The 20,525-nt window shown below is 46.2% G+C and overlaps 1 protein-coding gene across 2 annotated transcripts in view; it reads right to left on the bottom strand.

Moving 5' to 3' along the window:
* The window catches only part of LOC132819213 (collagen alpha-1(XI) chain-like), a 220,848-nt gene that overhangs the window by 153,717 nt on the left and 46,606 nt on the right, over window positions 1-20,525 (bottom strand). For both annotated transcript variants that reach the window (XM_060830676.1, XM_060830677.1), the window contains 3 exons: window positions 6,973-7,026; window positions 2,405-2,458; window positions 1,875-1,928 (listed from right to left, as the gene is read on the bottom strand). In XM_060830676.1, coding sequence (XP_060686659.1) covers window positions 1,875-1,928; window positions 2,405-2,458; window positions 6,973-7,026 — 162 coding nt within the window. The remainder of the gene's footprint in view (window positions 1-1,874; window positions 1,929-2,404; window positions 2,459-6,972; window positions 7,027-20,525) is intronic.

Below are 20,525 nucleotides of genomic sequence, written 5' to 3'. Positions count from 1 at the left end.
GTGCAAGGGTGAATGTGTGTGAGATACTTGTGGGTGGAGGGAGGGAGTGTTTCACAGAGTGACTGAGTGTGAATGTATCATCGATGGTGTCATCGTTTGAGTGAAGGGGAGAGTGGGCATGAGTTTGTGTTGTGAGTGTTCAGCTGTATGTGGATGTCTGTGTGACTGCAGTTGTTGAAGTGTGAGAGTGCATACTCGCACAAGTGGTTGTATACATGAACACGTGCAAATGAAAGGTTTTCATGTACTTGTGAACGTTTATGCTGGCTGCGTGCATGTGTGCCTGGGGACATGTGTGCCTGGGGACATGTGTCGATATTAGTGCCTGCCTCTGAAATGGATTCACACTTCACTTCACTGTAAAGGCCGTGCAGGGAGTGATGGATAAGGTCAAGGAAAACATAATATTCACCAGAATGAATTTTCAGCTCAAAGCTTTCCTCCCTCACACCCCCCACCCCTCACCCTCACCCTCACCCTCACACCCCCCACCCCCACCCCCACCCTCACACCCCCACCCCTCACCCTCACCCTCACCCTCACACCCCACTCCTCACCCTCACCCTCACACCCCCACCCTCACACCCCCACCCTCACCCCCACCCCTCACCCTCACACCCTCACCCTCACACCCCCACCCCTCACCCTCACCCTCACACCCCCACCCCTCACCCTCACACCCCCCACCCCCACCCCCACCCCTCACCCTCACCCCCACCCCTCACCCTCACCCTCACACCCTCACCCTCACACCCCCACCCCTCACCCTCACCCTCACCCCCCCACCCCCACCCCTCACCCTCACACCCTCACCCTCACACCCCCACCCCTCACCCTCACACCCCACCCCTCACCCTCACACCCCACCCTATACCTCCCACCCCTCACCCTCACACCCCCACCCCTCACACCCCACCCTACACCTCCCACCCCTCACCCTTACACCTTACACCTCTCATCCCCACCCCTCACCCTCACACCCCCACCCCTCACCCTCACACCCCACCCTATACCTCCCACCCCTCACCCTCACACCCCCACCCCTCACCCTCACACCCCACCCTACACCTCCCACCCCTCCTGTCACAGCCATCCCTCACCCCTCACCCCCAAACCTCACCCTCACCCTTCACTCCCATTCTCTCTGTCCTCCTGTCAGAGCCCCCCGTCTCCACGAGTGACAGTCAGTCCCTGACCATGGGCGTTAGAACCTGTTCATACATAACCTTGTTACTCTATGATTCTGTTATTGTGTGACTCTGCTATTACATGACTCTATCACTATATTACCGAGGTTAAAAACAAGGGCTACAGATGCTGGAAACCAGATTCTAGATTAGAGTGGTGCTGGAAAAACACAGCAGTTCAGACAGCATCTGAGGAGCAGGAAAATCGACATTTCGGGCAAACTACCTTGTTAATTATATGACCCTGTCGTTGTATGAGCGCGCGGTTATGTGACCCTGTTATTAATCCAACTCCATTATTAAATGACCTACATTGATTTCCCACATGGAACTGGCTCGATTTCAAAGTTCTCGTCTGGAATTTTAAACCTCCAGTACTCTGTCCACCTGCAGATATCTGAGATTGCCCTCAGACCCACAACCCTCTGAGATATCCATCCACCCACCATCTGCAGTGCTCCCCCACTTGAGACTGCCCCCACATTTTGGTGTTTGCTTCCTGACCCTCCATACCCCTCAAAGCCCCCTCTTTATCCAAGACTCTGGTCACCTGCTTCATGGGACACCATGGGACATTCTGTTCCTTTATCACCTGTGTGATGCTCCAGAGGATGTTTGGATCCATTCAGGACACTATATAAATGCACATTGTTGTTGATGAGCAGAGCTCGGTGATGTGTTAATTACCTTTGCTCCAGGTTCTCCTGGCATTCCCCGGGATCCATCAGCACCAGGACGACCCTGGGAATGACAACAGAACATTGTAAGGAACAGATGGAAGGAAACTGCAGGAATGACATGAGAGGAATTAGGGGAAAGGAACAGGAAGGAATAGGAAACAGAGATCCAGGATTCCTCAATCAACCCAGCCAGAAAACGCGGAGGTCAGGCGTGAAGCTGGGAATTTGGGAAAAATCACAGAAAATTGGGATCAATGCATGTGAATTGGGAGCTGGAGTTCAGGGAATAGGGATTGGGGAATAGAGAAGAGATTTTAATAATTAGAGATTGAGAAATGGATAAGGGATACAAGGGTGGAAAATGAAATTATGAAAATGGAATAATATCTGAGAAAGAGCATCTTCTGTGTTTAATCAAACAAACAGATCAATAATTGACATGGATTTATTGTGTGTGATGTTTCATATTTCCCTGCCTCAGAGGGATTCCCAAAAGAAAGTTTAAACGAGACCAAATGCAGTGACGTTCATACCTACCCTCTTGCCTGGCTTTCCAGAAGCACCCAGCAGTCCTTGGATTCCTCTCGGACCCTGCAATCAGAGTATGGACACAGTGAGGGACACCCACCGTCACACCTCACCCACCCCTGGTCTCCCCCAACCCACCAGGGTTACACACAACATTCACTCCATCCGAGACAGAATGACAGCAAAATCAGAGTGATACAGCACAGGAAGAGGCCATTCTGCCCATTACTACTATACTGGTGCTATGAAGTAACTAGCCAATTAATCAAAGCTCCCAGTGTTTCCCCAGTTCCTGTGTGAAAGTTCTGATTGAATCTGCTCCCACTGTCCTTTCAGGCAGCACCTTCCAGACCCCAACACCTCACTGTGTAAAACAATCCCCCTCCCCTCTCCCTGTGCGGCTTTTCCTGATTCTCTTCAATCCCCCTCCCTCTGCTCCCTCACCCTCCTACCCCTGGAAACACATCTCTTAGTTCACTCAGTTAAAGAGGGCATCACAATGGGACGGGAGAAAATTGGAAAGCTCAAGGGAAGGCTGCCTTTCTTGACCTGAAGAGGATAATCTAATCCAAGGAAGAAGAAACATACCAAGGGGAGGATGATGCGACCGTGGCTGGTAAGGGAAGGCAGGGACAGCATAGAAGCAAATGGAAAGGTATACAATGTGGTGAAGATCCACGGGAAACCAAAGGATGAGGGAAATGGAAAAAACTGCGATGCTGTGATCAGAGACAAAAGGAGAATGAGCTGGAAAAGCTCAGCTCTCTCCTGAGGAAGGGTCACTTGACCTGAAACATTAACTCTGATTTCTCTTCACAGATGCTGTCAGACCTGTTGAGCTTTTCCAGCAACTTCTACTTTTCTCAAAGGCTCAGGGAGCTTTTAAAAACCATTAGAGGGTAGCTCAAAAACACAATAAAGGGGAGAAGATGAAATATGAGAATAAGCTAGCTAGTAATATAAAAGAAGTTTGTCAGACTTTTTTAATATATCTAAAAGGTAAGAGAGAGACAGAGCATTGACACTGGACCACTGGAAAGTGAGGTTAGAGACATAGCAATGAGGAACAAAGAAGTTGCAGGGAAACTGAATAGGTACTTTACGTCATTGTGGAAGACACCAGCAGCATATCAGGGGGTAGCGGTCAGTGTCGAGAGAAGGTGTTGTGGAAGCCAAAAGGTCTGACGGAGATAGCTGAGGAGATTGTAGAGCCATCGGTGATGATCTTCCAGCAATCACTGGAATCAGGCAGAGTCTCAGAGATTTGGAAAATGGTTAACATTATATTCTTGTTCATGAAGGGAGAGAGGCAGGAAGCAGGCCAGTTAGCATGACCTCAGTCATTGGTTAGATTTTAGAATCCATTATTAGGGCAGCACGGTGACTCAGTGGTTAGCACTGCTGCCTCATAGCACCAGGGGACCCAGGTTCGATTCCAGCCGAGGGCAACTGTGTGGAGTTTGCACATTCTCCCCGTGTCTGCGTGGGTTTCCTCTGGGTGCTTCAGTTTCCTCCCACAGCCCAAAGATGTGCAGGTCAGGTGGATAGGCCATGCTAAATTTCCCATAGTGTTAGGGTGTGCAGATTAAGTGGGTTATCTGTGGGAAATGCAGCGTTACAGGAAGGTGGATGGGTCACTGTGGACTTGATGGGCCAAAGGCCCAGCCTCCACACTGTAGGGACTCAAATGATTTCTATGATTAAGGATAAGATTCACGTGGAAGTGAACAATAAAGTAGGGCTGAGTCAGCACAGTTTCGTCAGGGGGAGGTTATGCCTGACAAACCTGTTAGAATTCTTTGAGGAGGTAATGAGCAGGTTAGACAAAGGGGAGCCAGTGGATGTGATCTGTTTGGATTTCCAGAAGGCCTTTGACAAGGTGCCACACAGGAGGCTGCTGAATAAGATCCCATGGTGTTAGGGGCAAGGTACTAACGGGGAGAGGGGATTGGCTAACTGGCACAAGGCAGAGGGTAGGCAAACAGGAGTCTTTTTCAGGATGGCAGCTAGAGACTAGTGAAGCTGCATTATACATTAACGACCTGGACGGAGGAACTGAGGACATGGATGCTCAGTTTGTAGATGACAGTTTGTAGAGGGACGGGGAGTGTCGAGGAACTGGGGAGGCTGCAGAAGGACTGGGAGAGTGGGCAAAGAAGTGGCAGATGGAAATACAATGTTGGAAAGTGTAAGGTCATGAACTTTGGTGGGAAGAATGGAGGCATGGACCTTTTTATAAATAGGGAAAGGCTTCAGAAATCTGAATCAGAAAGCAACTTGGGAGTCTTGATTCAGGATTCCCTTAATGTTAACATGCAGGTTCAGTTAGCAGTTAGGAAGGTAAATGCAATGTTCGCATTAATTTCATGAGGGCTAGAATACAAAAACAGGGATGGACTGCTGAAACTGTATAAGACTCTGGTCAGACTGCATTTAGAATACTGTGAGCAGTTTTAGACTCTGTATCTGAGGAAAGATGTGGTGGTGTTGGAGATGGTCCAAAATTGATCCTGGGGATGAAGGGCTTGTCATATGAGGAGGGGTTGAGCACTCTGGGTCTGTACTCGATGGAGTTTAGAAGGATGAGGGGGGATCATTGGGAGAGGGATTGAGTTCCGGAGCCGCAATATCATGCTGCAACTATACAACACGCAGGTGCGGCCACACTTGGAATATTGTGTACAGTTCTGGTCCCCATATTTCGGGAAGGATGTGGAAGCATTGGAAAAGGTGCAGAGGAGATTTACCAGGATGTTGCCTGGTCTGGAGGGAAGGTCTTATGAGGAAAGGCTGAGAGACTTGGGTCTGTTCTCATTAGAGAGAAGAAGGCTAAGGGGGGATTTGATAGAGACATACAAGATGGTCAGAGGATTAGATTAGATTCCCTACAGTGTGGAAACAGGCCCTTCGGCCCAAAAAGTCCACACCAACCCTCCGAAGAGTAACCCACCCGGACCCATTTCCCCTCTGACTAACACATTCTCCCCGTGTCTGTGTGGGTTTCCTCCCACAGTCCAAAGATGTGCAGGTCAGGTGAATTAGCCATGCATTTACCCCTTACCTAACACTACGGGCAATTTAGCATGGCCAATTCACCTGACCTGCACATCTTTGGACTGTGGGAGGAAACCGGAGCACCCGGAGGAAACCCACGCAGACACGGGGAGAATGTGCAAACCCCACACAGTCAGTCGCTTGAGTCGGGAAATGAACCCGGGTCTCAGGCGCTGTGAAACAGCAGTGCTAACCACTGTGCCACCGTGCCGCCCCAAGATGTTAGAGGCAGGTTCTTTACTCAGAGAGTAAAGAACTCACAGTCAGGCGACTGACTGTGTGGAGTTTGCACGTTCTCCCCATGTCTGTGTGGGTTTCCTCCGGGTGTTCTGGTTTCATTCCACAGTCCAAAGATGTGTGGGTCAGGTGAATTGGCCATGGGAAATTGCCCATAGTGTTAGGTAAAGGGGTAAATGTAGGGGTATGGGTGGGGTGCGCTTCGGCGGGTCAGCGTGGACTTGTTGGGCCGAAGGGCCTGTTTCCACACTGTAATGTAATCTATTCTAATCTAATTAGAGTGTAAGGGCATGGAAATGCCTTACCAGTCACTGTAGTTAACTCGGCCACGTTAGGGAGATTTAAACAATCCTTAGATAAGCACATGGATGATGATGGGATGGTGTAGGGGGACAAGCTGAGAGTAGTTCACAGGTTGGTACAACATCGAGGGCCGAAGGGCCTGTTCTGTGCTGTATTGTTCCATGTTCTACCTGACTGAAACTTACAAAATACTGAGAGACCTGGATCGAGTGGACATGGGGAAGATGTTCCCACCAGGAGGAGAGACTAGGACCCGAGGGCACAGCTTCAGGGTGAGGGGATGACCCTAAAGAGCTGAGATGAGGAGGATTTTTTTCAGCTAGAGATTAGTGACTCTGTGGAACACATTACAATGGAGGGCTGTGGAAGCCACATCACTGAATGTATTTAAGATGGAGGTAGACAGGTATGTGATAAGTTAGGGGATCAAAGGTTACAGGGAGAAGGCTGGAGAAGAGGATTGAGAAAAACAGCCATAATCAAACAGTGGAGGAGACTTAGAACATAGAACATTATAGACAGTACAGGCCCTTCGGCCCACGATGTTGTGCCCACCTTTTATCCCACTCTATGATCAGACTAACCTCTATACCCTTCATAGTACTACTACCTTCCCTGTGCCTATCCAATCCCAATCTCCTGCACACCCTCTCCAAGACCCAGACATCCTTCTGAAAGAGCAGGGTCTGGTGTATGAGAACCCACTCAGATCCCAAACGTTCATTTGTCAAGACTGAGCATAAATGTTAATTCCATGCCTGAAACAATAAAAGTTAGAATCTCAAATACTTCATATAACAGCCACCCTAACATTTATGTACACCTTCAAACAATTAGTGCAGGATCATTCCAGATCTCTGCGCTCCTTTGGCCTTTGAGTTTACATTACCTTGTCTCATTCTCTGAGCTAAAACATTTTCAATTGGAAGCTTAAACAGTATTTACATTCAATGTGTGATATTATAAGGTACAGTGTCATTTACCTGTGGACCTTCTTCACCTTGTTCACCTTTTAGTCCAGGTGATCCGGGAATTCCCTGTGAGACAAGAGGAACAGGATCAATTGGATCGAAATTACAGAAGCTCACTGCATCTGGGATTACACCAGCCTCAGTAACCTCTGGGTGATTTATCACAGAAAATCCTCACCCCACTCAATCCCCTCCCAGGACAGCACAAAGCATGACACAATCAATTCATACACTTCCGGTCCTAACTTAAACTAAAAGAGAGCGGTGATGACAACGTAATCAGGAATCCAGCTGGCTTCATTGATAACCTTCATCGATGACCTTCAGGCACCAATCAACATAATTCCTTTTCAAGGGATTTTCTTGGGATTTTCCTTGAGAGCTGCTTTCTCATTAACTTCACTCTTAGATAATTCCGTCGCCACAGTAACCATCCCTTCTGGATTTGACTTAACATTTGGACTTGCACAGATACAGAATGAGAACAATTCCTCAAGGTTCCCCATCCTTCACTGAAGCTAAAACCACAAACTCAAGGAAATCATCAGCCTCCCCCACAGCACGCTGTTTAAATTGCCCTGAGGCAATGGGCATTAGTTTGTAACAAATATTTATACAAGATAGCCAACACACCTTTACACTTTAGAACAAAGAACATAGAACAGTACAGCACAGTCCAGGCCCTTCGGCCCACAATGTTGTGCCAAGCATTTATTTTAATCTAAGATCAACCTGACCTACACACCCTTCAATGTACAGGCATCCATGTGCATGTCCAGCAGTCACTTAAATGTCCTTAATGTCTCTGACCCTACTCCCCCCGCTGGCAGTGCATTCCACACACCCACCACTCTCTGTGAAAAGAACTTACCTCTGACATCTCCCCTAAATCTTCCTCCAATCAATTTAAAATTATGTCCCCTCATGACAGCCACTTCTGCCCTGGGGAAAACTCTCTGGCTGTCTACTCTATCGATGCCTCTCGTTACCTTGTACACCTCTATCAAGTCACCCCTCTTCCTTCTCCACAGTGTGAAAAGCTCTAGCTCACTCAACCTCTCCTTCACAGGCACCTTCAATACACATTCCACAGTCCACTGAGGGGACAGCCAATGTCTTTCTACTGAGTAACAATGAAGGTAGAACATTTCGAGCAGGCAGTTAATCCCCTCTTTAGCACATTTAAAATCTCAGTTCCAGATTCAAATTGAACAATTGACAATATTTTCGTTACTTTAGCACCTGCTACAGTTTCTTTCCTGTAATTGCTATTGAACATCTGCAGCCATAATCTAGAGAAACCACATTCATTTTCCAGGAACTCAGTACCTCGGTGACTCTCAGTTAGAAGAGCATTCCTTTGTTGACAGGTTTAAAACTATTCTCTCTTTTTTGCAATCCCCCACCCCTTTCCCCAGATCCCCCTCATTTACAGCAGGGAATATCACCCCCAACTCTCCAACACCCTGCACCCATCCGACAGCAACCCCAATAACATGGTCCTCCAATCAGAGGCTGGCTCTCTCTGATGTTTGCTTTGATAAGCACACTCAGCAGTGAATGTGTGCGCCAAAAAAATGAATCCGTGATTAGAGGAACAAAGCAAAGACTGGAGGAGCTCTCTTTCCTGTACAGCCTGACCTTGCTCTGAGTGGTCACCCACAATTGATAGTTCCTGTGCTTTTTGCAAATGTTTAGCTGCAGGAGGTCCCACTGTCCCCATGTGCTCTGACCGCCAGGTTTATGGGCAGACATCTGTAACCCTCGACACAGTGGGACAATGCAATCCCAAAATGACTACAGGCAGTTAACTCTAAAATAACTGTTGAAAACTGTTAAAGAGCTCTTGGAATGTATTAAACTTTGGCAGAAACAATAAGAGTGAGTGTTATAGATGTGTTTAGTAAACAGCTTTCTGTTTTGAATGAGGCAGCAGAAAGGTTTCTTTGTAAAACTCAAGTACAGTACAAACATCAGCCTCTACACTTCTCGCTGTCGAGGGGTAAACATCACTGATGAGATACCCAGCTCACTAATCAGACTTTATTAATCAAACTGAACCAAATCTTAAGATGTTATGGCCCTTTGCAACTCTAAGTTTGGTATATTCATCACCCCTCCCTCCTCCCTCCACCCCCCATCCCCAGAGAGCTCCAGTAGAATGTTTCAACCTGAATTCCCTTTCACAGATCCATGCTGACTCTGTCGAATTATCATCAACTCATCTCAGTTCCTCAGAGTGACACAGTGACTCAGTGGTTAGCACTGACCCAGAGTGACACAGTGACTCAGTGGTTAGCACTGACCCAGAGTGACACAGTGACTCAGTGGTTAGCACTGACCCAGAGTGACAAGGTGGCTCAGTGGTTAGCACTGACCCAGAGTGACACGGTGACTCAGTGGTTAGCACTGACCCAGAGTGACACAGTGGCTCAGTGGTTAGCACTGACCCAGAGTGACACAGTGACTCAGTGGTTAGCACTGACCCAGAGTGACACAGTGACTCAGTGGTTAGCACTGCTGCCTCACAATGCCAGAGACCTGGAGTTGGTGGCTGGGTGGACTTTTCACCTTCTCTTTGTGTCCATCTGAGATTCCTCTGGGTGCTCCAGTTTCCTCCCACAATCTAAAGATGTGCAGGTTAGGTGGATCGGCCATGGGGAATATTGGGGTAGGTCTGGGTGGGCTGCTCTTTGGAGGGTCAGGGTGGAATGATGGGCTGATTAGCTTGCTTCCACACTGTCGGGATTTATGATCTAGTTGCAATTTCTCAGCCTGTAACATTTTCCTGATGGCTGTGTGAAACTAACTGGCCGGTAGTTTCCTGCTTTCTGTCTGCCTCCTTCTTTGGATAAGGTATTAATTCACTGTCTTCCAATCAAAAGGCTTATCTCTGAAGTTAGGCTATTTTGAATTTGAATTAGCTTTATTGTCATGTAGCTCAATTTCAGAAAATTAAAAACCAAATGCATCAACTGCACCGTTGAAGGTCCTTGGATGAGGCCCATCAGAACACGGGCACTTGGCAGCTCCAACAATGTACTCAGTACCACTTCTCTGGGAAGTGTGGGTTTTATTCCTGTGAGTTTAATAGTGACCAGATCCTGATTTTCCATTTATTTTCCAGCTTTGCTGAACTTTGGCTTTTCTCTTTCTTTGCCTTCTGAATTTTCACTTCCTTTCTGAACCGCTTCCTATCTGCATTTCTTATTCATGCCTCATCTGGTCTGTGTTGTGATTATCATCATTTTTCTTTATTTTCAATTTTGTTGGTTTAGCTTTAATTCATCAGTGGGAGGAGCAATAATGGCTTAGCCAATGGGAGGAGCAGTACTGGCTCAGCCAATGGGAGGAGCAATAATGGCTTAGCCAATGGGAGGAGCAGTACTGGCTCAGCCAATGGGAGGAGCAATAATGGCTTAGCCAATGGGAGGAGCGATACTGGCTCAGCCAATGGGAGGAGCGGTACTGGCTCAGCCAATTTCTGGATTCTATTGATCACCTTTGTCAATGTGTCCAGTGGCACTTTCATTAGTCCATCAGTTTTTTCCATTTTATTTTCCTTTGTGCCATTTTTATCCCTTTTCAGATCAGCTGCTTTTCAATAAATTGTGGCCTTTGTGATTGTTCTGTTGCTTTCCCTAGTACATGGAACAGCGGAGGCCATTCAGCCCATCCCTCCTCCTCCACATTCTAGATCATGACATATTCCCACACTATCTCCATGTTCTCCTTGAAGAAATTAGTAACTTGATATCTATCAATCTCTGTCTTGAACCTGCTCAAAGACTGATCTGCCACAGTCCCCTGGGTTAGAAAATAGAAAATTCCTTCTTATCTCTGGGCGAAATGGTTGGCCCATTTTTCTGAGACCATGTCCCCTGGGTTTAAAATCCAGCCAGGGGAAACATGCTCCCTGAATCTATTTCTTTCTATGAGATCACCTAACTCTTTCTTCTACATCTGGATAGTTTTGACCCAGCCTCTCCCGATAGGAGAGTTGCACCACACCCATGTCTACATCTGGTTAAACTCCATTGCACTCTCTCTCTGGTAAATCCTCAGGTAAGGGAATCAGAGCTGCCAACGATGCTCCAGCTACAGTCTCACCAGAATTCTGTATCATTGAGGGGAGACATGTTTGCTTCTGTCTTCAATTCCTTTTAGCATTTCAGGATACTGCCTGCAGTCTATGTTGTTTGCTGCTCCTGCACCCTCCCTTTTACAGAATCACAGAATTTTTAGACTGTAGAACAAGGCCAGAAAAATGTGACTTTTTAGTCTTCATATTGAAAATGACCTTACTCAATTTTCCTAAATTTCTCACCATGACCACGTGGTTGGGAAGTTTCTGTTAGGTTCAATTATTCATTTCTGTGTTTTCAATCCTGTCTCTGCTGCCAATGGACCTACATTTTTCCTTGTTGAACTTTTTCTTTTTAATAGATTTAGATTAGATTATTAGATTAGATTACTTACAGTGTGGAAACAGGCCCTTCAGCCCAACAAGTCCACACCGACCCACTGAAGCGAAACCCACCCATTCCCCTACATTTACCCCTTACCTAACACTACGGACAATTTAGCGTGGCCAATTCACCTGACCTGCACATCTTTGGACTGTGGGAGGAAACCGGAGCACCCAGAGGAAACCCACACAGACACAGGGAGAATGTGCAAACTCCACACAGTCAGTCGCCTGAGTCCAGAAGCTTTTCCAAACCATCTTTACATTTCTTGCTGTTTTACATTCACTTTTTATTCTCTCTTTTTCAATTTCTTGATTATTGAGTTCTCCCAATATTCAGGCTCACAACCATTTATTAACAACTTAATCAGCCACCACTTTTGAATAGCAATAGTTCTCTTCCTTGTCCTGTTTGGTTTTTTTGTCTTCAAGGAATGTATGTTTTTTGAAAACTAAGCATTAATTCTTTAAATACTAGTCACTGCCTGTTTCCTATGAAACCTTTTAATATATTTTTCCAACCCACCACAGGAAGTGTCCTCCTTATATCTTCATCATTGCTCTTGTTTCGATGTGCACAAATGTACCTAAGGCTTATTGTGTTATGATTGTTACTGCCTTGATGTTCCCCTATGTTTGCTTTCCTTATCTGGTCGGGATCCTTTCTCCTGATTAGACGCAGCCGTGCTTTCACATTCTCAGCTTTAAGTGGATAATTGTAGCTTGACCTCTGTACCAAAACATGTTACTCTTCCTAGATAGTTGTGTGATGTAAAGAGAACTCCTGGATTCTTGCATCGCCAACCTCATCTCCAACAAACATCAGGAATTCATAAATTCCTCTCTCGCAGATTGAAGTGATGAAGCAGCTGTTTGTGGAATCTCTCTGATTCACCAAAACACACCTCCTGCAACATTCCCTCGTGCTCTCTTACCTTCTCTATTCACGCCTCTTCCTGAGAGATTATTTCGGGTTTGATCTCCAATGGTTGTTATTCTTTAATCCTTGTACACATTTGCTGAAATCAGCTCCTTTCTGCTATTGGCTGTTCTGCAGTTTGGCCTTTCCAAGTCAGATTGACCATTCCTGGGATCGTAGAGCTGCTCCTGATAATGAAGGCCCAAAGCATGAGCCGTTATTCTGTCAGCGACAAGAACATTGAGTCCATCTCCACTCTCCTGTCTTCTCTGATGAGTTCCCAGCTCAGTTTTTCCTGCAATTATGTTTGAGCCCCTCCTGCAGCATCAGCCTGGATTATTGTGCAGGTGTTTGAGTTTCGGTGGTTTTATATGAGCTGGCTTTTTTCTGTCAGTGATGTCATTGTCGTTGTTCTTTCTGCACTCATTATACTTTCTGCTTGGAAACTGTTTTCCATGATTGTATTGAGTCGGAACAGTGACCCAGGAGGAGACCCTCTGCCCACCAGGTCCCTGCCTTTGTGGAGTGATTCAGTGAGTGTTACCCCGCATTGCCCACACCTCACCCTCTGATTGCTGTTATTTGCAGCGGGAGCAGAGGTGATGGCCAATTTTCGGTACAGCTTTTGTTTGGGGCGGGAGCCCACCCACACCTGACCCCCCCCCCCAAGATAATACAAAATGGTGTGATTTAAACATATCCTGGACTTTTAGCCAGTGGCATATATATTTCGGTGTATTGGAATTGTTTTTATTATTTGTTCCTGGAATAACAATATCGCTGGCTGGGCCGGTTTCATTGCCCATTTCTGATTGCCCAGAGGACATCACTATGGAGAAGGAGAGGATGAGGCAAAATGGGAGGATATTTAATTGGAGAAGAGGAAACTATGATGCAATTACACATGAGTTAGGAAGCATGGATTGTTCTATGGTAAAGGCACTATAGACATGTGGAGACTGTTTAAGGAACAGTTGTTGCAGGTGATGAATAAATATGTCCCTCTGAGATAGGCAAGAAGTGGTAAGATAAAGGAACCTTGGATGATGAGAGCAGTGGAACTTCTCGTCAAAAGGAAGAAGGTAGCTTACATAAGGTGGAGAAAGCTAGGGTCAAGCTCAGATCTAGACGATTACAGGCAGGCGAGGAAGGAGCTCAAAAATGGTCTGAGGAGAGCCAGGAGGGGGCACGAGAAAGGCTTGGCAGAACGGATTAGGGGGAACACAAAGGCATTTTACACTTATGTGAGGAATAAGAGAATGGTCAAAGAAAGAGTAGGGCCGATCAAGGATAGCATAGGGAACTTGTGTGTGGAGTCTGAGGAGGTAGGGGAAGCCCTAAATGAGTTTTTTGCTTCTGTCTTTACGGAAGAAACGAACTTTGTAGTGAATGAAATCCTTGAAGAGCATGTGTGCATGCTGGAATGGATAGAGATAGAGGAAGCTGATGTGCTGAAAATTTTGTCAAACATTAAGATTGACAAGTCGCCAGGCCCAGACCAGATTTGTCCTCGGCTGCTTTGGGAAACGAGAAATGCAATTGCTTCGCCACTTGCGAAGATCTTTTCATCCTCGCTCTCCACTGGAGTTGTACCTGAGGACTGGAGAGAGGCAAATGTAATTCCTTTCTTCAAGAAAGAATATGGGGAAATCCCCAGCAATTACAGACCAGTAAGTCTCACGTCTGTCGTCTGTAAGGTGTTAGAAAGGATTCTGAGGGATAGGATTTGTGACCATCTGGAAGAGCATGGCTTGATTAAATGCAGTCAACATGGCTTTGTGAGGGGCAGGTCATGCCTCACAAACCTTATCGAGTTCTTTGAGGATGTGACTAGAAAAGTTGATGAGGGTTGAGCTGTGGATGTGGTGTATATGGACTTCAGCAAGGCATTTGGTAAGGTTCCCCATGGTAGGCTCATTCAGAAGGTCAGGAGGAATGGGATACAGGGGAACTTAGCTGTCTGGATACAGAATTGGCTGGCCAACAGAAGATAACGAGTGGTAGTAGAAGGAAAATATTCTGCCTGGAAGTCTGTGGTGAGTGGTGTTCCACAGGGCTCTGTCCTGGGGCCTCTACTGTTTGTAATTTTTATTAATGACTTGGATGAGGGGATTGAAGGATGGGTCAGCAAGTTTGCAGATGACACAAAGGTTGGAGGTGTCGTTGACAGTGTAGAGGGCTGTTGTAGGCTGCAGCGGGACATTGACAGGATGCAGAGATGGGCTGAGAGGTGGCAGATGGAGTTCAACCTGGATAAATGCGAGGTGATGCAATTTAGAAGGTTGAATTTGAAAGCTGAGTACAGGATTAAGGATAAGATTCTTGGCAGTGTGGAGGAACAGAGGGATCTTGGTGTGCAGGTACATAGATCCCTTAAAATGGCCACCCAAGTGGACAGGGTTGTTAAGAAAGCATATGGTGTTTTGGCTTTCATTAACAGGGGTATTGAGTTTAAGAGTCGTGAGATCTTGTTGCAGCTCAATAAAACTTTGGTTAGACCGCACTTGGAATACTGCGTCCAGTTCTGGTCGCCCTATTATGGAAAGATGTGGATGCTTTGGGGAGGGTTCAGAGGAGGTTTACCAGGATGCTGCCTGGACTGGAGGGCTTATCTTATGAGGAGAGGTTGACTGAGCTCGGACTTTTTTCATTGGAGAAAAGGAGGAGGAGAGGGGACCTAATTGAGGTATACAAGATAATGAGAGGCATGGATAGAGTCGATAGCCAGAGACTATTTCCCAGGGCAGAAATGACTAACACGAGGGGTCATAGTTTTAAGCTGGTTGGAGGAAAGTATAGAGGGGATGGCAGAGGCGGGTTCTTTACACAGAGAGTTGTGAGAGCATGGAATGCGTTGCCAGCAGCAGTTGTGGAGGCAGGGTCATTGGGGACATTTAAGAGACTCCTGGACATGCGTATGGTCACATAAATTTGAGGGTGCATACATGAGGATCAGTGGTCGGAACAACATCGTGGGCTGAAGGGCCTGTTCTGTGCTGTACTGTTCTATGTTCTATGTTCTAGGACAGTTCACAGTCAACACAATTGCTATGGGTCTGAGAGGTTTAATAATTAACTTGTTAGTATTTTCAGAGCCTTTTTTTAAAAGCAGCACATGTCTGTGGGATATAGGTAAAGTAGTGTTACTTCTGCAATTATAATTACTGATACAAAATAAATGACCTCACACCAGTGTGTAATTGTTTCAGCCAGGAGCTGAGTCAACAAGAATGGAAACTATTAGATTAGATTAGACTTACAGTGTGGAAACAGGCCCTTCGGCCCAACAAGTCCACACCGACCCGCCGAAGCGAAACCCACCCATACCCCTACATTACCCCTTACCTAACACTACGGGCAATTTAGCATGGCCAATTCACCTGACCCGCACATCTTTGGACTGTGGGAGGAAACCGGAGCACCCGGAGGAAACCCACGCAGACACGGGGAGAACGTGCAAACTCCACACAGTCAGTCGCCTGAGTCGGGAATTGAACCCGGGTCTTCAGGCGCTGTGAGGCAGCAGTGCTAACCACTGTGCCACCGTGCCGCCCACAAACTATGTGGAGGAAATGCATCATTGTTTTTGTATTCGCTAAAATTGTATGCAAGAATGAAAGGGGACTGCAAAACAGTGGTAGATGTTACAGGCGACTAGATAAGATGCTGTGAGGGGAGGCAGGTAAGCTGGATACGCCTGTATAAACAGTAGGTATAAACATCTGTTTCCCACTTTTACAGAAACACAGGAACAAACCCCAATTAAAAGGGTCTTAAAGATCTGTATGAGAGGGGCGGTACAGATGGAGGGAGTAGATAATGGTAAGGAAAGGATATGCCTAACAATGACCCACAGCGGGATGAGGTCAAATGGCCTTGTGAGGCCAGAAATAAGCATTTTGTCACAGACAAGGCCGGATAAGACAAGAGGTAAACAGGAGTAATGGGTACCGGGCTTAGGGAAATGGAGGATGTAAACAGGGGGGGGAGCAATGAAATAAAAAAAATAGAAACCAAATGATATAAATCTCGAGTATTTGTTGAATTCGGTGTGTGTGTCCCTGCCTTGTAGACAGTGGACATCACACCCTCTCGCAAGAGTAAAATAAAGGACACTACTGATTCCGATTTTGTCTCGGACTGAAATTATTGAAGTGTGTGAGCTTCGTTTCTCACATGTCAGAGAGCAGTTCCGACAACAACAATGGGAATTTGTTTCTATTGGGAGAGTTTTATGATCAGTGAATAGTGAAGACTATCAGATGGCTTTCAGCTCAGAAGCGTCAGGAATTATCTTTAATTTTGTTTGGCAGGAAAACCTACCATTTAGAAAATGTTTGCTTTACAGTTTTGCAAAATCCTGGTAGACTTAAGATGTATGGAACAGTCTTTGTGAAGAAGGAATTAACTGAGAATAATTCGGAAATCGGTTACCTAAGTGTAAGGGGTTTAGTTGAAAGCTCCAGGCCAAAATAGTTTGGTTAGAACTTTTAAGGGTTTATTTGAAGCTGAAAAGGTCCGACCTCAGTTGTGTGAATAATCAAGAAAGATGCTGTCAACATTTCAAGAGCAGGAACTGGAAAAAGATGTTGAGTCCAAGCTGTGATCGAGGACGATGCCCGCCCTGTCGTTGTTGAACCGTGAAGTGGAGGCCTTGGAAAAGATGGAATTGTATTTATTCTGTGCTTTGGAATCTTTCAAATTCTGTTTTATCATTGTTCAGTTTAATCTATTTTACCTTTTTTTGCATAAGGGCCTTGCTTTTTTGTTAAAGCAGGATCTGCAGCATTTTATATTTGTGTTTCAGCGAAAGACCATCTCAAGCCAGGGCTGGGCTTGGTCCTCTATTATCACCAGGGGTTAAATTAAACATTGCATTAGGCCCGATATTACCGGAATCACACCATGCCAGAGAGCTAGCACTGCCAATTACTGAGCCCGCCACTGCCAATTACTGAGCCTGGCACTGCCAAATACTGAGCCTGGCACTGCCAAATATTGAGCTCTGGCATTGTTAAATAGTGGGCTCTGGCACTGCCAAATACTGCGCTCTGGTACTGCCAATTACTGAGCTTTGGCACTGCCAAATACTGAGCTTTGGCACTGCCAATTACTGAGCTTTGGCACTGCCAAATACTGAGCTTGGAGACTGGCAAAAGGCCATCAGTTTGAATTTTGGTCAGTTTTACTTTCACCTGGGAATATCCTGGGTGGGAATATCCTGGGTGGGAATATCCTGGGTGGGAAATTTGCTGGTGCTGTTCGGGTGGGTTTAAACTAGCTCAGCAGGGGGATGGGAACTGGAGGTGTAGTTGCAGTGTAGAGGAGGATGAGGGTAGGAAGGACAGGGACAGGATTTCAGGGTCACAGGAATGTGATGGCAGACGGCGAAGTGGTTTGAAGTCTGTTTACTTCAACGCCACAAGTTTTGATCCAAGGTAGGTGAGCTTGCAGCATGGATAGGTACCTGGGACTTCGATGTTGTGCCCATTTCAGAGACATGGACAGAGCAGGGTGAGGAATGGATGTTGCAGGTTCCAGGGTTTAGATCTTTCATGAAGAACAAAAGAGGGGGAGGTGTGGCCTTGTTCGTCAAGGACAGTAAAACGGTGGCTGAAAGAACTTTTGATGAGGACTCGTCTACTGAGGTAGTGTGGGCTGAGGTTAGAAACAGGAGAGGTGAGGCCACACTACTGGGAGTTTTTTATAGGACTCCGCAAAGTTCCAGGAAGGTGGAAGAGAGGATTGGCAAAATTATTCTGGAGAGGACTAAAAGGAACAGGGTGGTCATTATGGGGGACTTTAACTTCCCCAACATTGACTGGAAATGCTATAACTCCAGTACGTCGGATGGATCAGTTTTTGTCCAATGTGTACAGGAAGGTTTCCTGACACAGTATGTCGAAGGGCCGACAAGAGGGGAGGCCACACTGGATCTGGTACTTGGTAATGAACCAGGCCAGGTGTTTGATTTAGTTGTAGGTGAGCACTTTGGAGAGAGTGGCCATAATTCAGTTATGTTTAGTTTAGCGATGGAAAGAGATAGGTACATGTCACAGGTCAAGAGTTATCAATGGTGCAAGGGCAATTATAATGTGATTAGGCAAGAATTAGGATGCATAGAATGGGGTAGCAAAATGCAGGAGATGCAGACAATGGAAATGTGGAGCTGGTGGAAGGAACAGATATTGCGTGTCCTTGATGGGTATGTCCCTGTCAGGCAGGGAGGAAGTGATAAGGTAAGGGAACCGTGGTTTACAACAGAAATTGTATCACTTGTTACGAAGAAGAAGGGGGCTTATGTGATGATGAGGCAAGATGGTTCAGACGAGGCGATGGAGAGTTACAGATCAGCCAGGAAGGATTTAAAGAGAGAGTTAAGAAGAGCAAAGAGAGGACACGGAGCAGTCTTTAGCAAATAGAATAAAGGAGAACCCTACAGCTTTCTATAAGTATGTGAAGAATAAAACGATGATTAGGGTAGGAATAGGGCCAATCAAAGACAGAAGTGGGAAGTTGAGTGTGGACCCTGTGGAGATCGGAGAGGTGCTAAACAAACATTTCTCACCTGTGTTCACTCAGGAAAAGGAGAATATTGTAGAGGAGAAGAATGAGGTACGAGATATTAGACTAGAAAGGATCGAGGTTAGTTATGAACAGGTGTTATCAATTCTAGAAGGAGTGAAAGTAGACAAGTCCCCTGGGCCGGCTGGGATTTATCCGAGGATTCTCTGGGAAGCTAGGGAGGAGATAGCAGAGCCTTTGGCTTTGATATTTGAGTCGGTCATTGTTTACAGGTTTAGTACCAGAGGACTGGAGGATTGCAAATGTTGTGCCCTTGTTCAAGAAGGGCAGTAGAGATGACCCAGGTAATTATAGACCAGTGAGCCTTATTTCTGTTGTAGGAAAGGTTTTGGAAAGGATTATAACAGAGAGGATTTATAATCATCTGGCAAGCAACAATTTGATTTCAGATAGTCAACATGGTTTCATCAAAGGCGGGTTGTGTCTCACAAACCTCATTGAGTTTTTTGAGAAGGTGACCAAGCATGTAGATGAGGGTAGGGCAGTTGACGTGGTATACATGGACTTCAGTAATGCCTTTGATAAGGTTCCACATGGTAGGCTGTTGGAGAAAATGCAGAGACATGGGATTGAGGGTGATTTAGCAGTTTGGATTAGAAACTGGCTTTCTGAAAGAAGGCAGCAAGTGGTGGTTGATGGAAAATATTCAGCCTGGAGTCCGGTTACTAGTGGTGTGCCACAAGGGTCTGTTTTGGGACCACTGCCGTTTGTCATTTTTATAAATGACTTAGACGCAGGCATAGGTGGATGGATTAGTAAATTTACAGACAACACTAAAGTCGGTGGAGTAGTGGACAGTTTGGAAGAATGTTACAGGTTGCAGGGGGACTTGGATAAACTGCAGAATTGGGCTGAGAGGTGGCAAATGGAGTTCAATGCAGCTAAATGTGAGGTGATGCACTTTGGGAAGAATAACAGGAAGGCAGAGAGTACTGGGTCAATGGAAAGATTGTTGGTAGTGTGGATGTGCAGAGGGATCTTGGAGTCCATGTACATAGATCCCTGAAAGTCGCCACCCAGGTGGATAGTGCTGTTAAGAAGGCATACGGTGTGTTAGGTTTCATTGGTAGAGGGATTGAGTTCCGGAGCCGCAATATCATGCTGCAAGTATACAGAATGCTGGTGTGGCCACACTTGGAATATTGTGTACAGTTCTGGTCCCCATATTTCGGGAAGGATGTGGAAACATTGGAAAAGGTGCAGAGGAGATTTACCAGGATGTTGCCTGGTCTGGAGGGAAGGTCTTATGAGGAAAGGCTGAGAGACTTGGGTCTGTTCTCATTGGAGAGAAGAAGGCTAAGGGGGGATTTGATAGAGACATACAAGATGGTCAGAGGATTAGATAGGGTAGACAGTGAGAGTCTTTTCCCTAGGATGATGATGTCAGCGTGTACGAGGGGCATAACTACAAATTGAGGGGTGATAGATTTAAGACAGATGTCAGAGGCAGGTTCTTTACTCAGAGAGTGGTAAGGGCGTGGAATGCCCTACCTGCTAATGTAGTTAACTCAGCCACATTAGGGAGATTTAAACAATCCTTAGATAAGCACATGGATGATTTTGGGATAGTGTAGGGGGTCGAGCTGAGAATAG

Source organism: Hemiscyllium ocellatum, chromosome 9 (genome assembly GCF_020745735.1).
Source record: "Hemiscyllium ocellatum isolate sHemOce1 chromosome 9, sHemOce1.pat.X.cur, whole genome shotgun sequence".
In the NCBI taxonomy this organism is placed as follows: domain Eukaryota; kingdom Metazoa; phylum Chordata; class Chondrichthyes; order Orectolobiformes; family Hemiscylliidae; genus Hemiscyllium; species Hemiscyllium ocellatum.
Note: the sequence above shows the minus strand (reverse complement) of the source record. Positions and strands in the feature narration are given on the sequence as shown.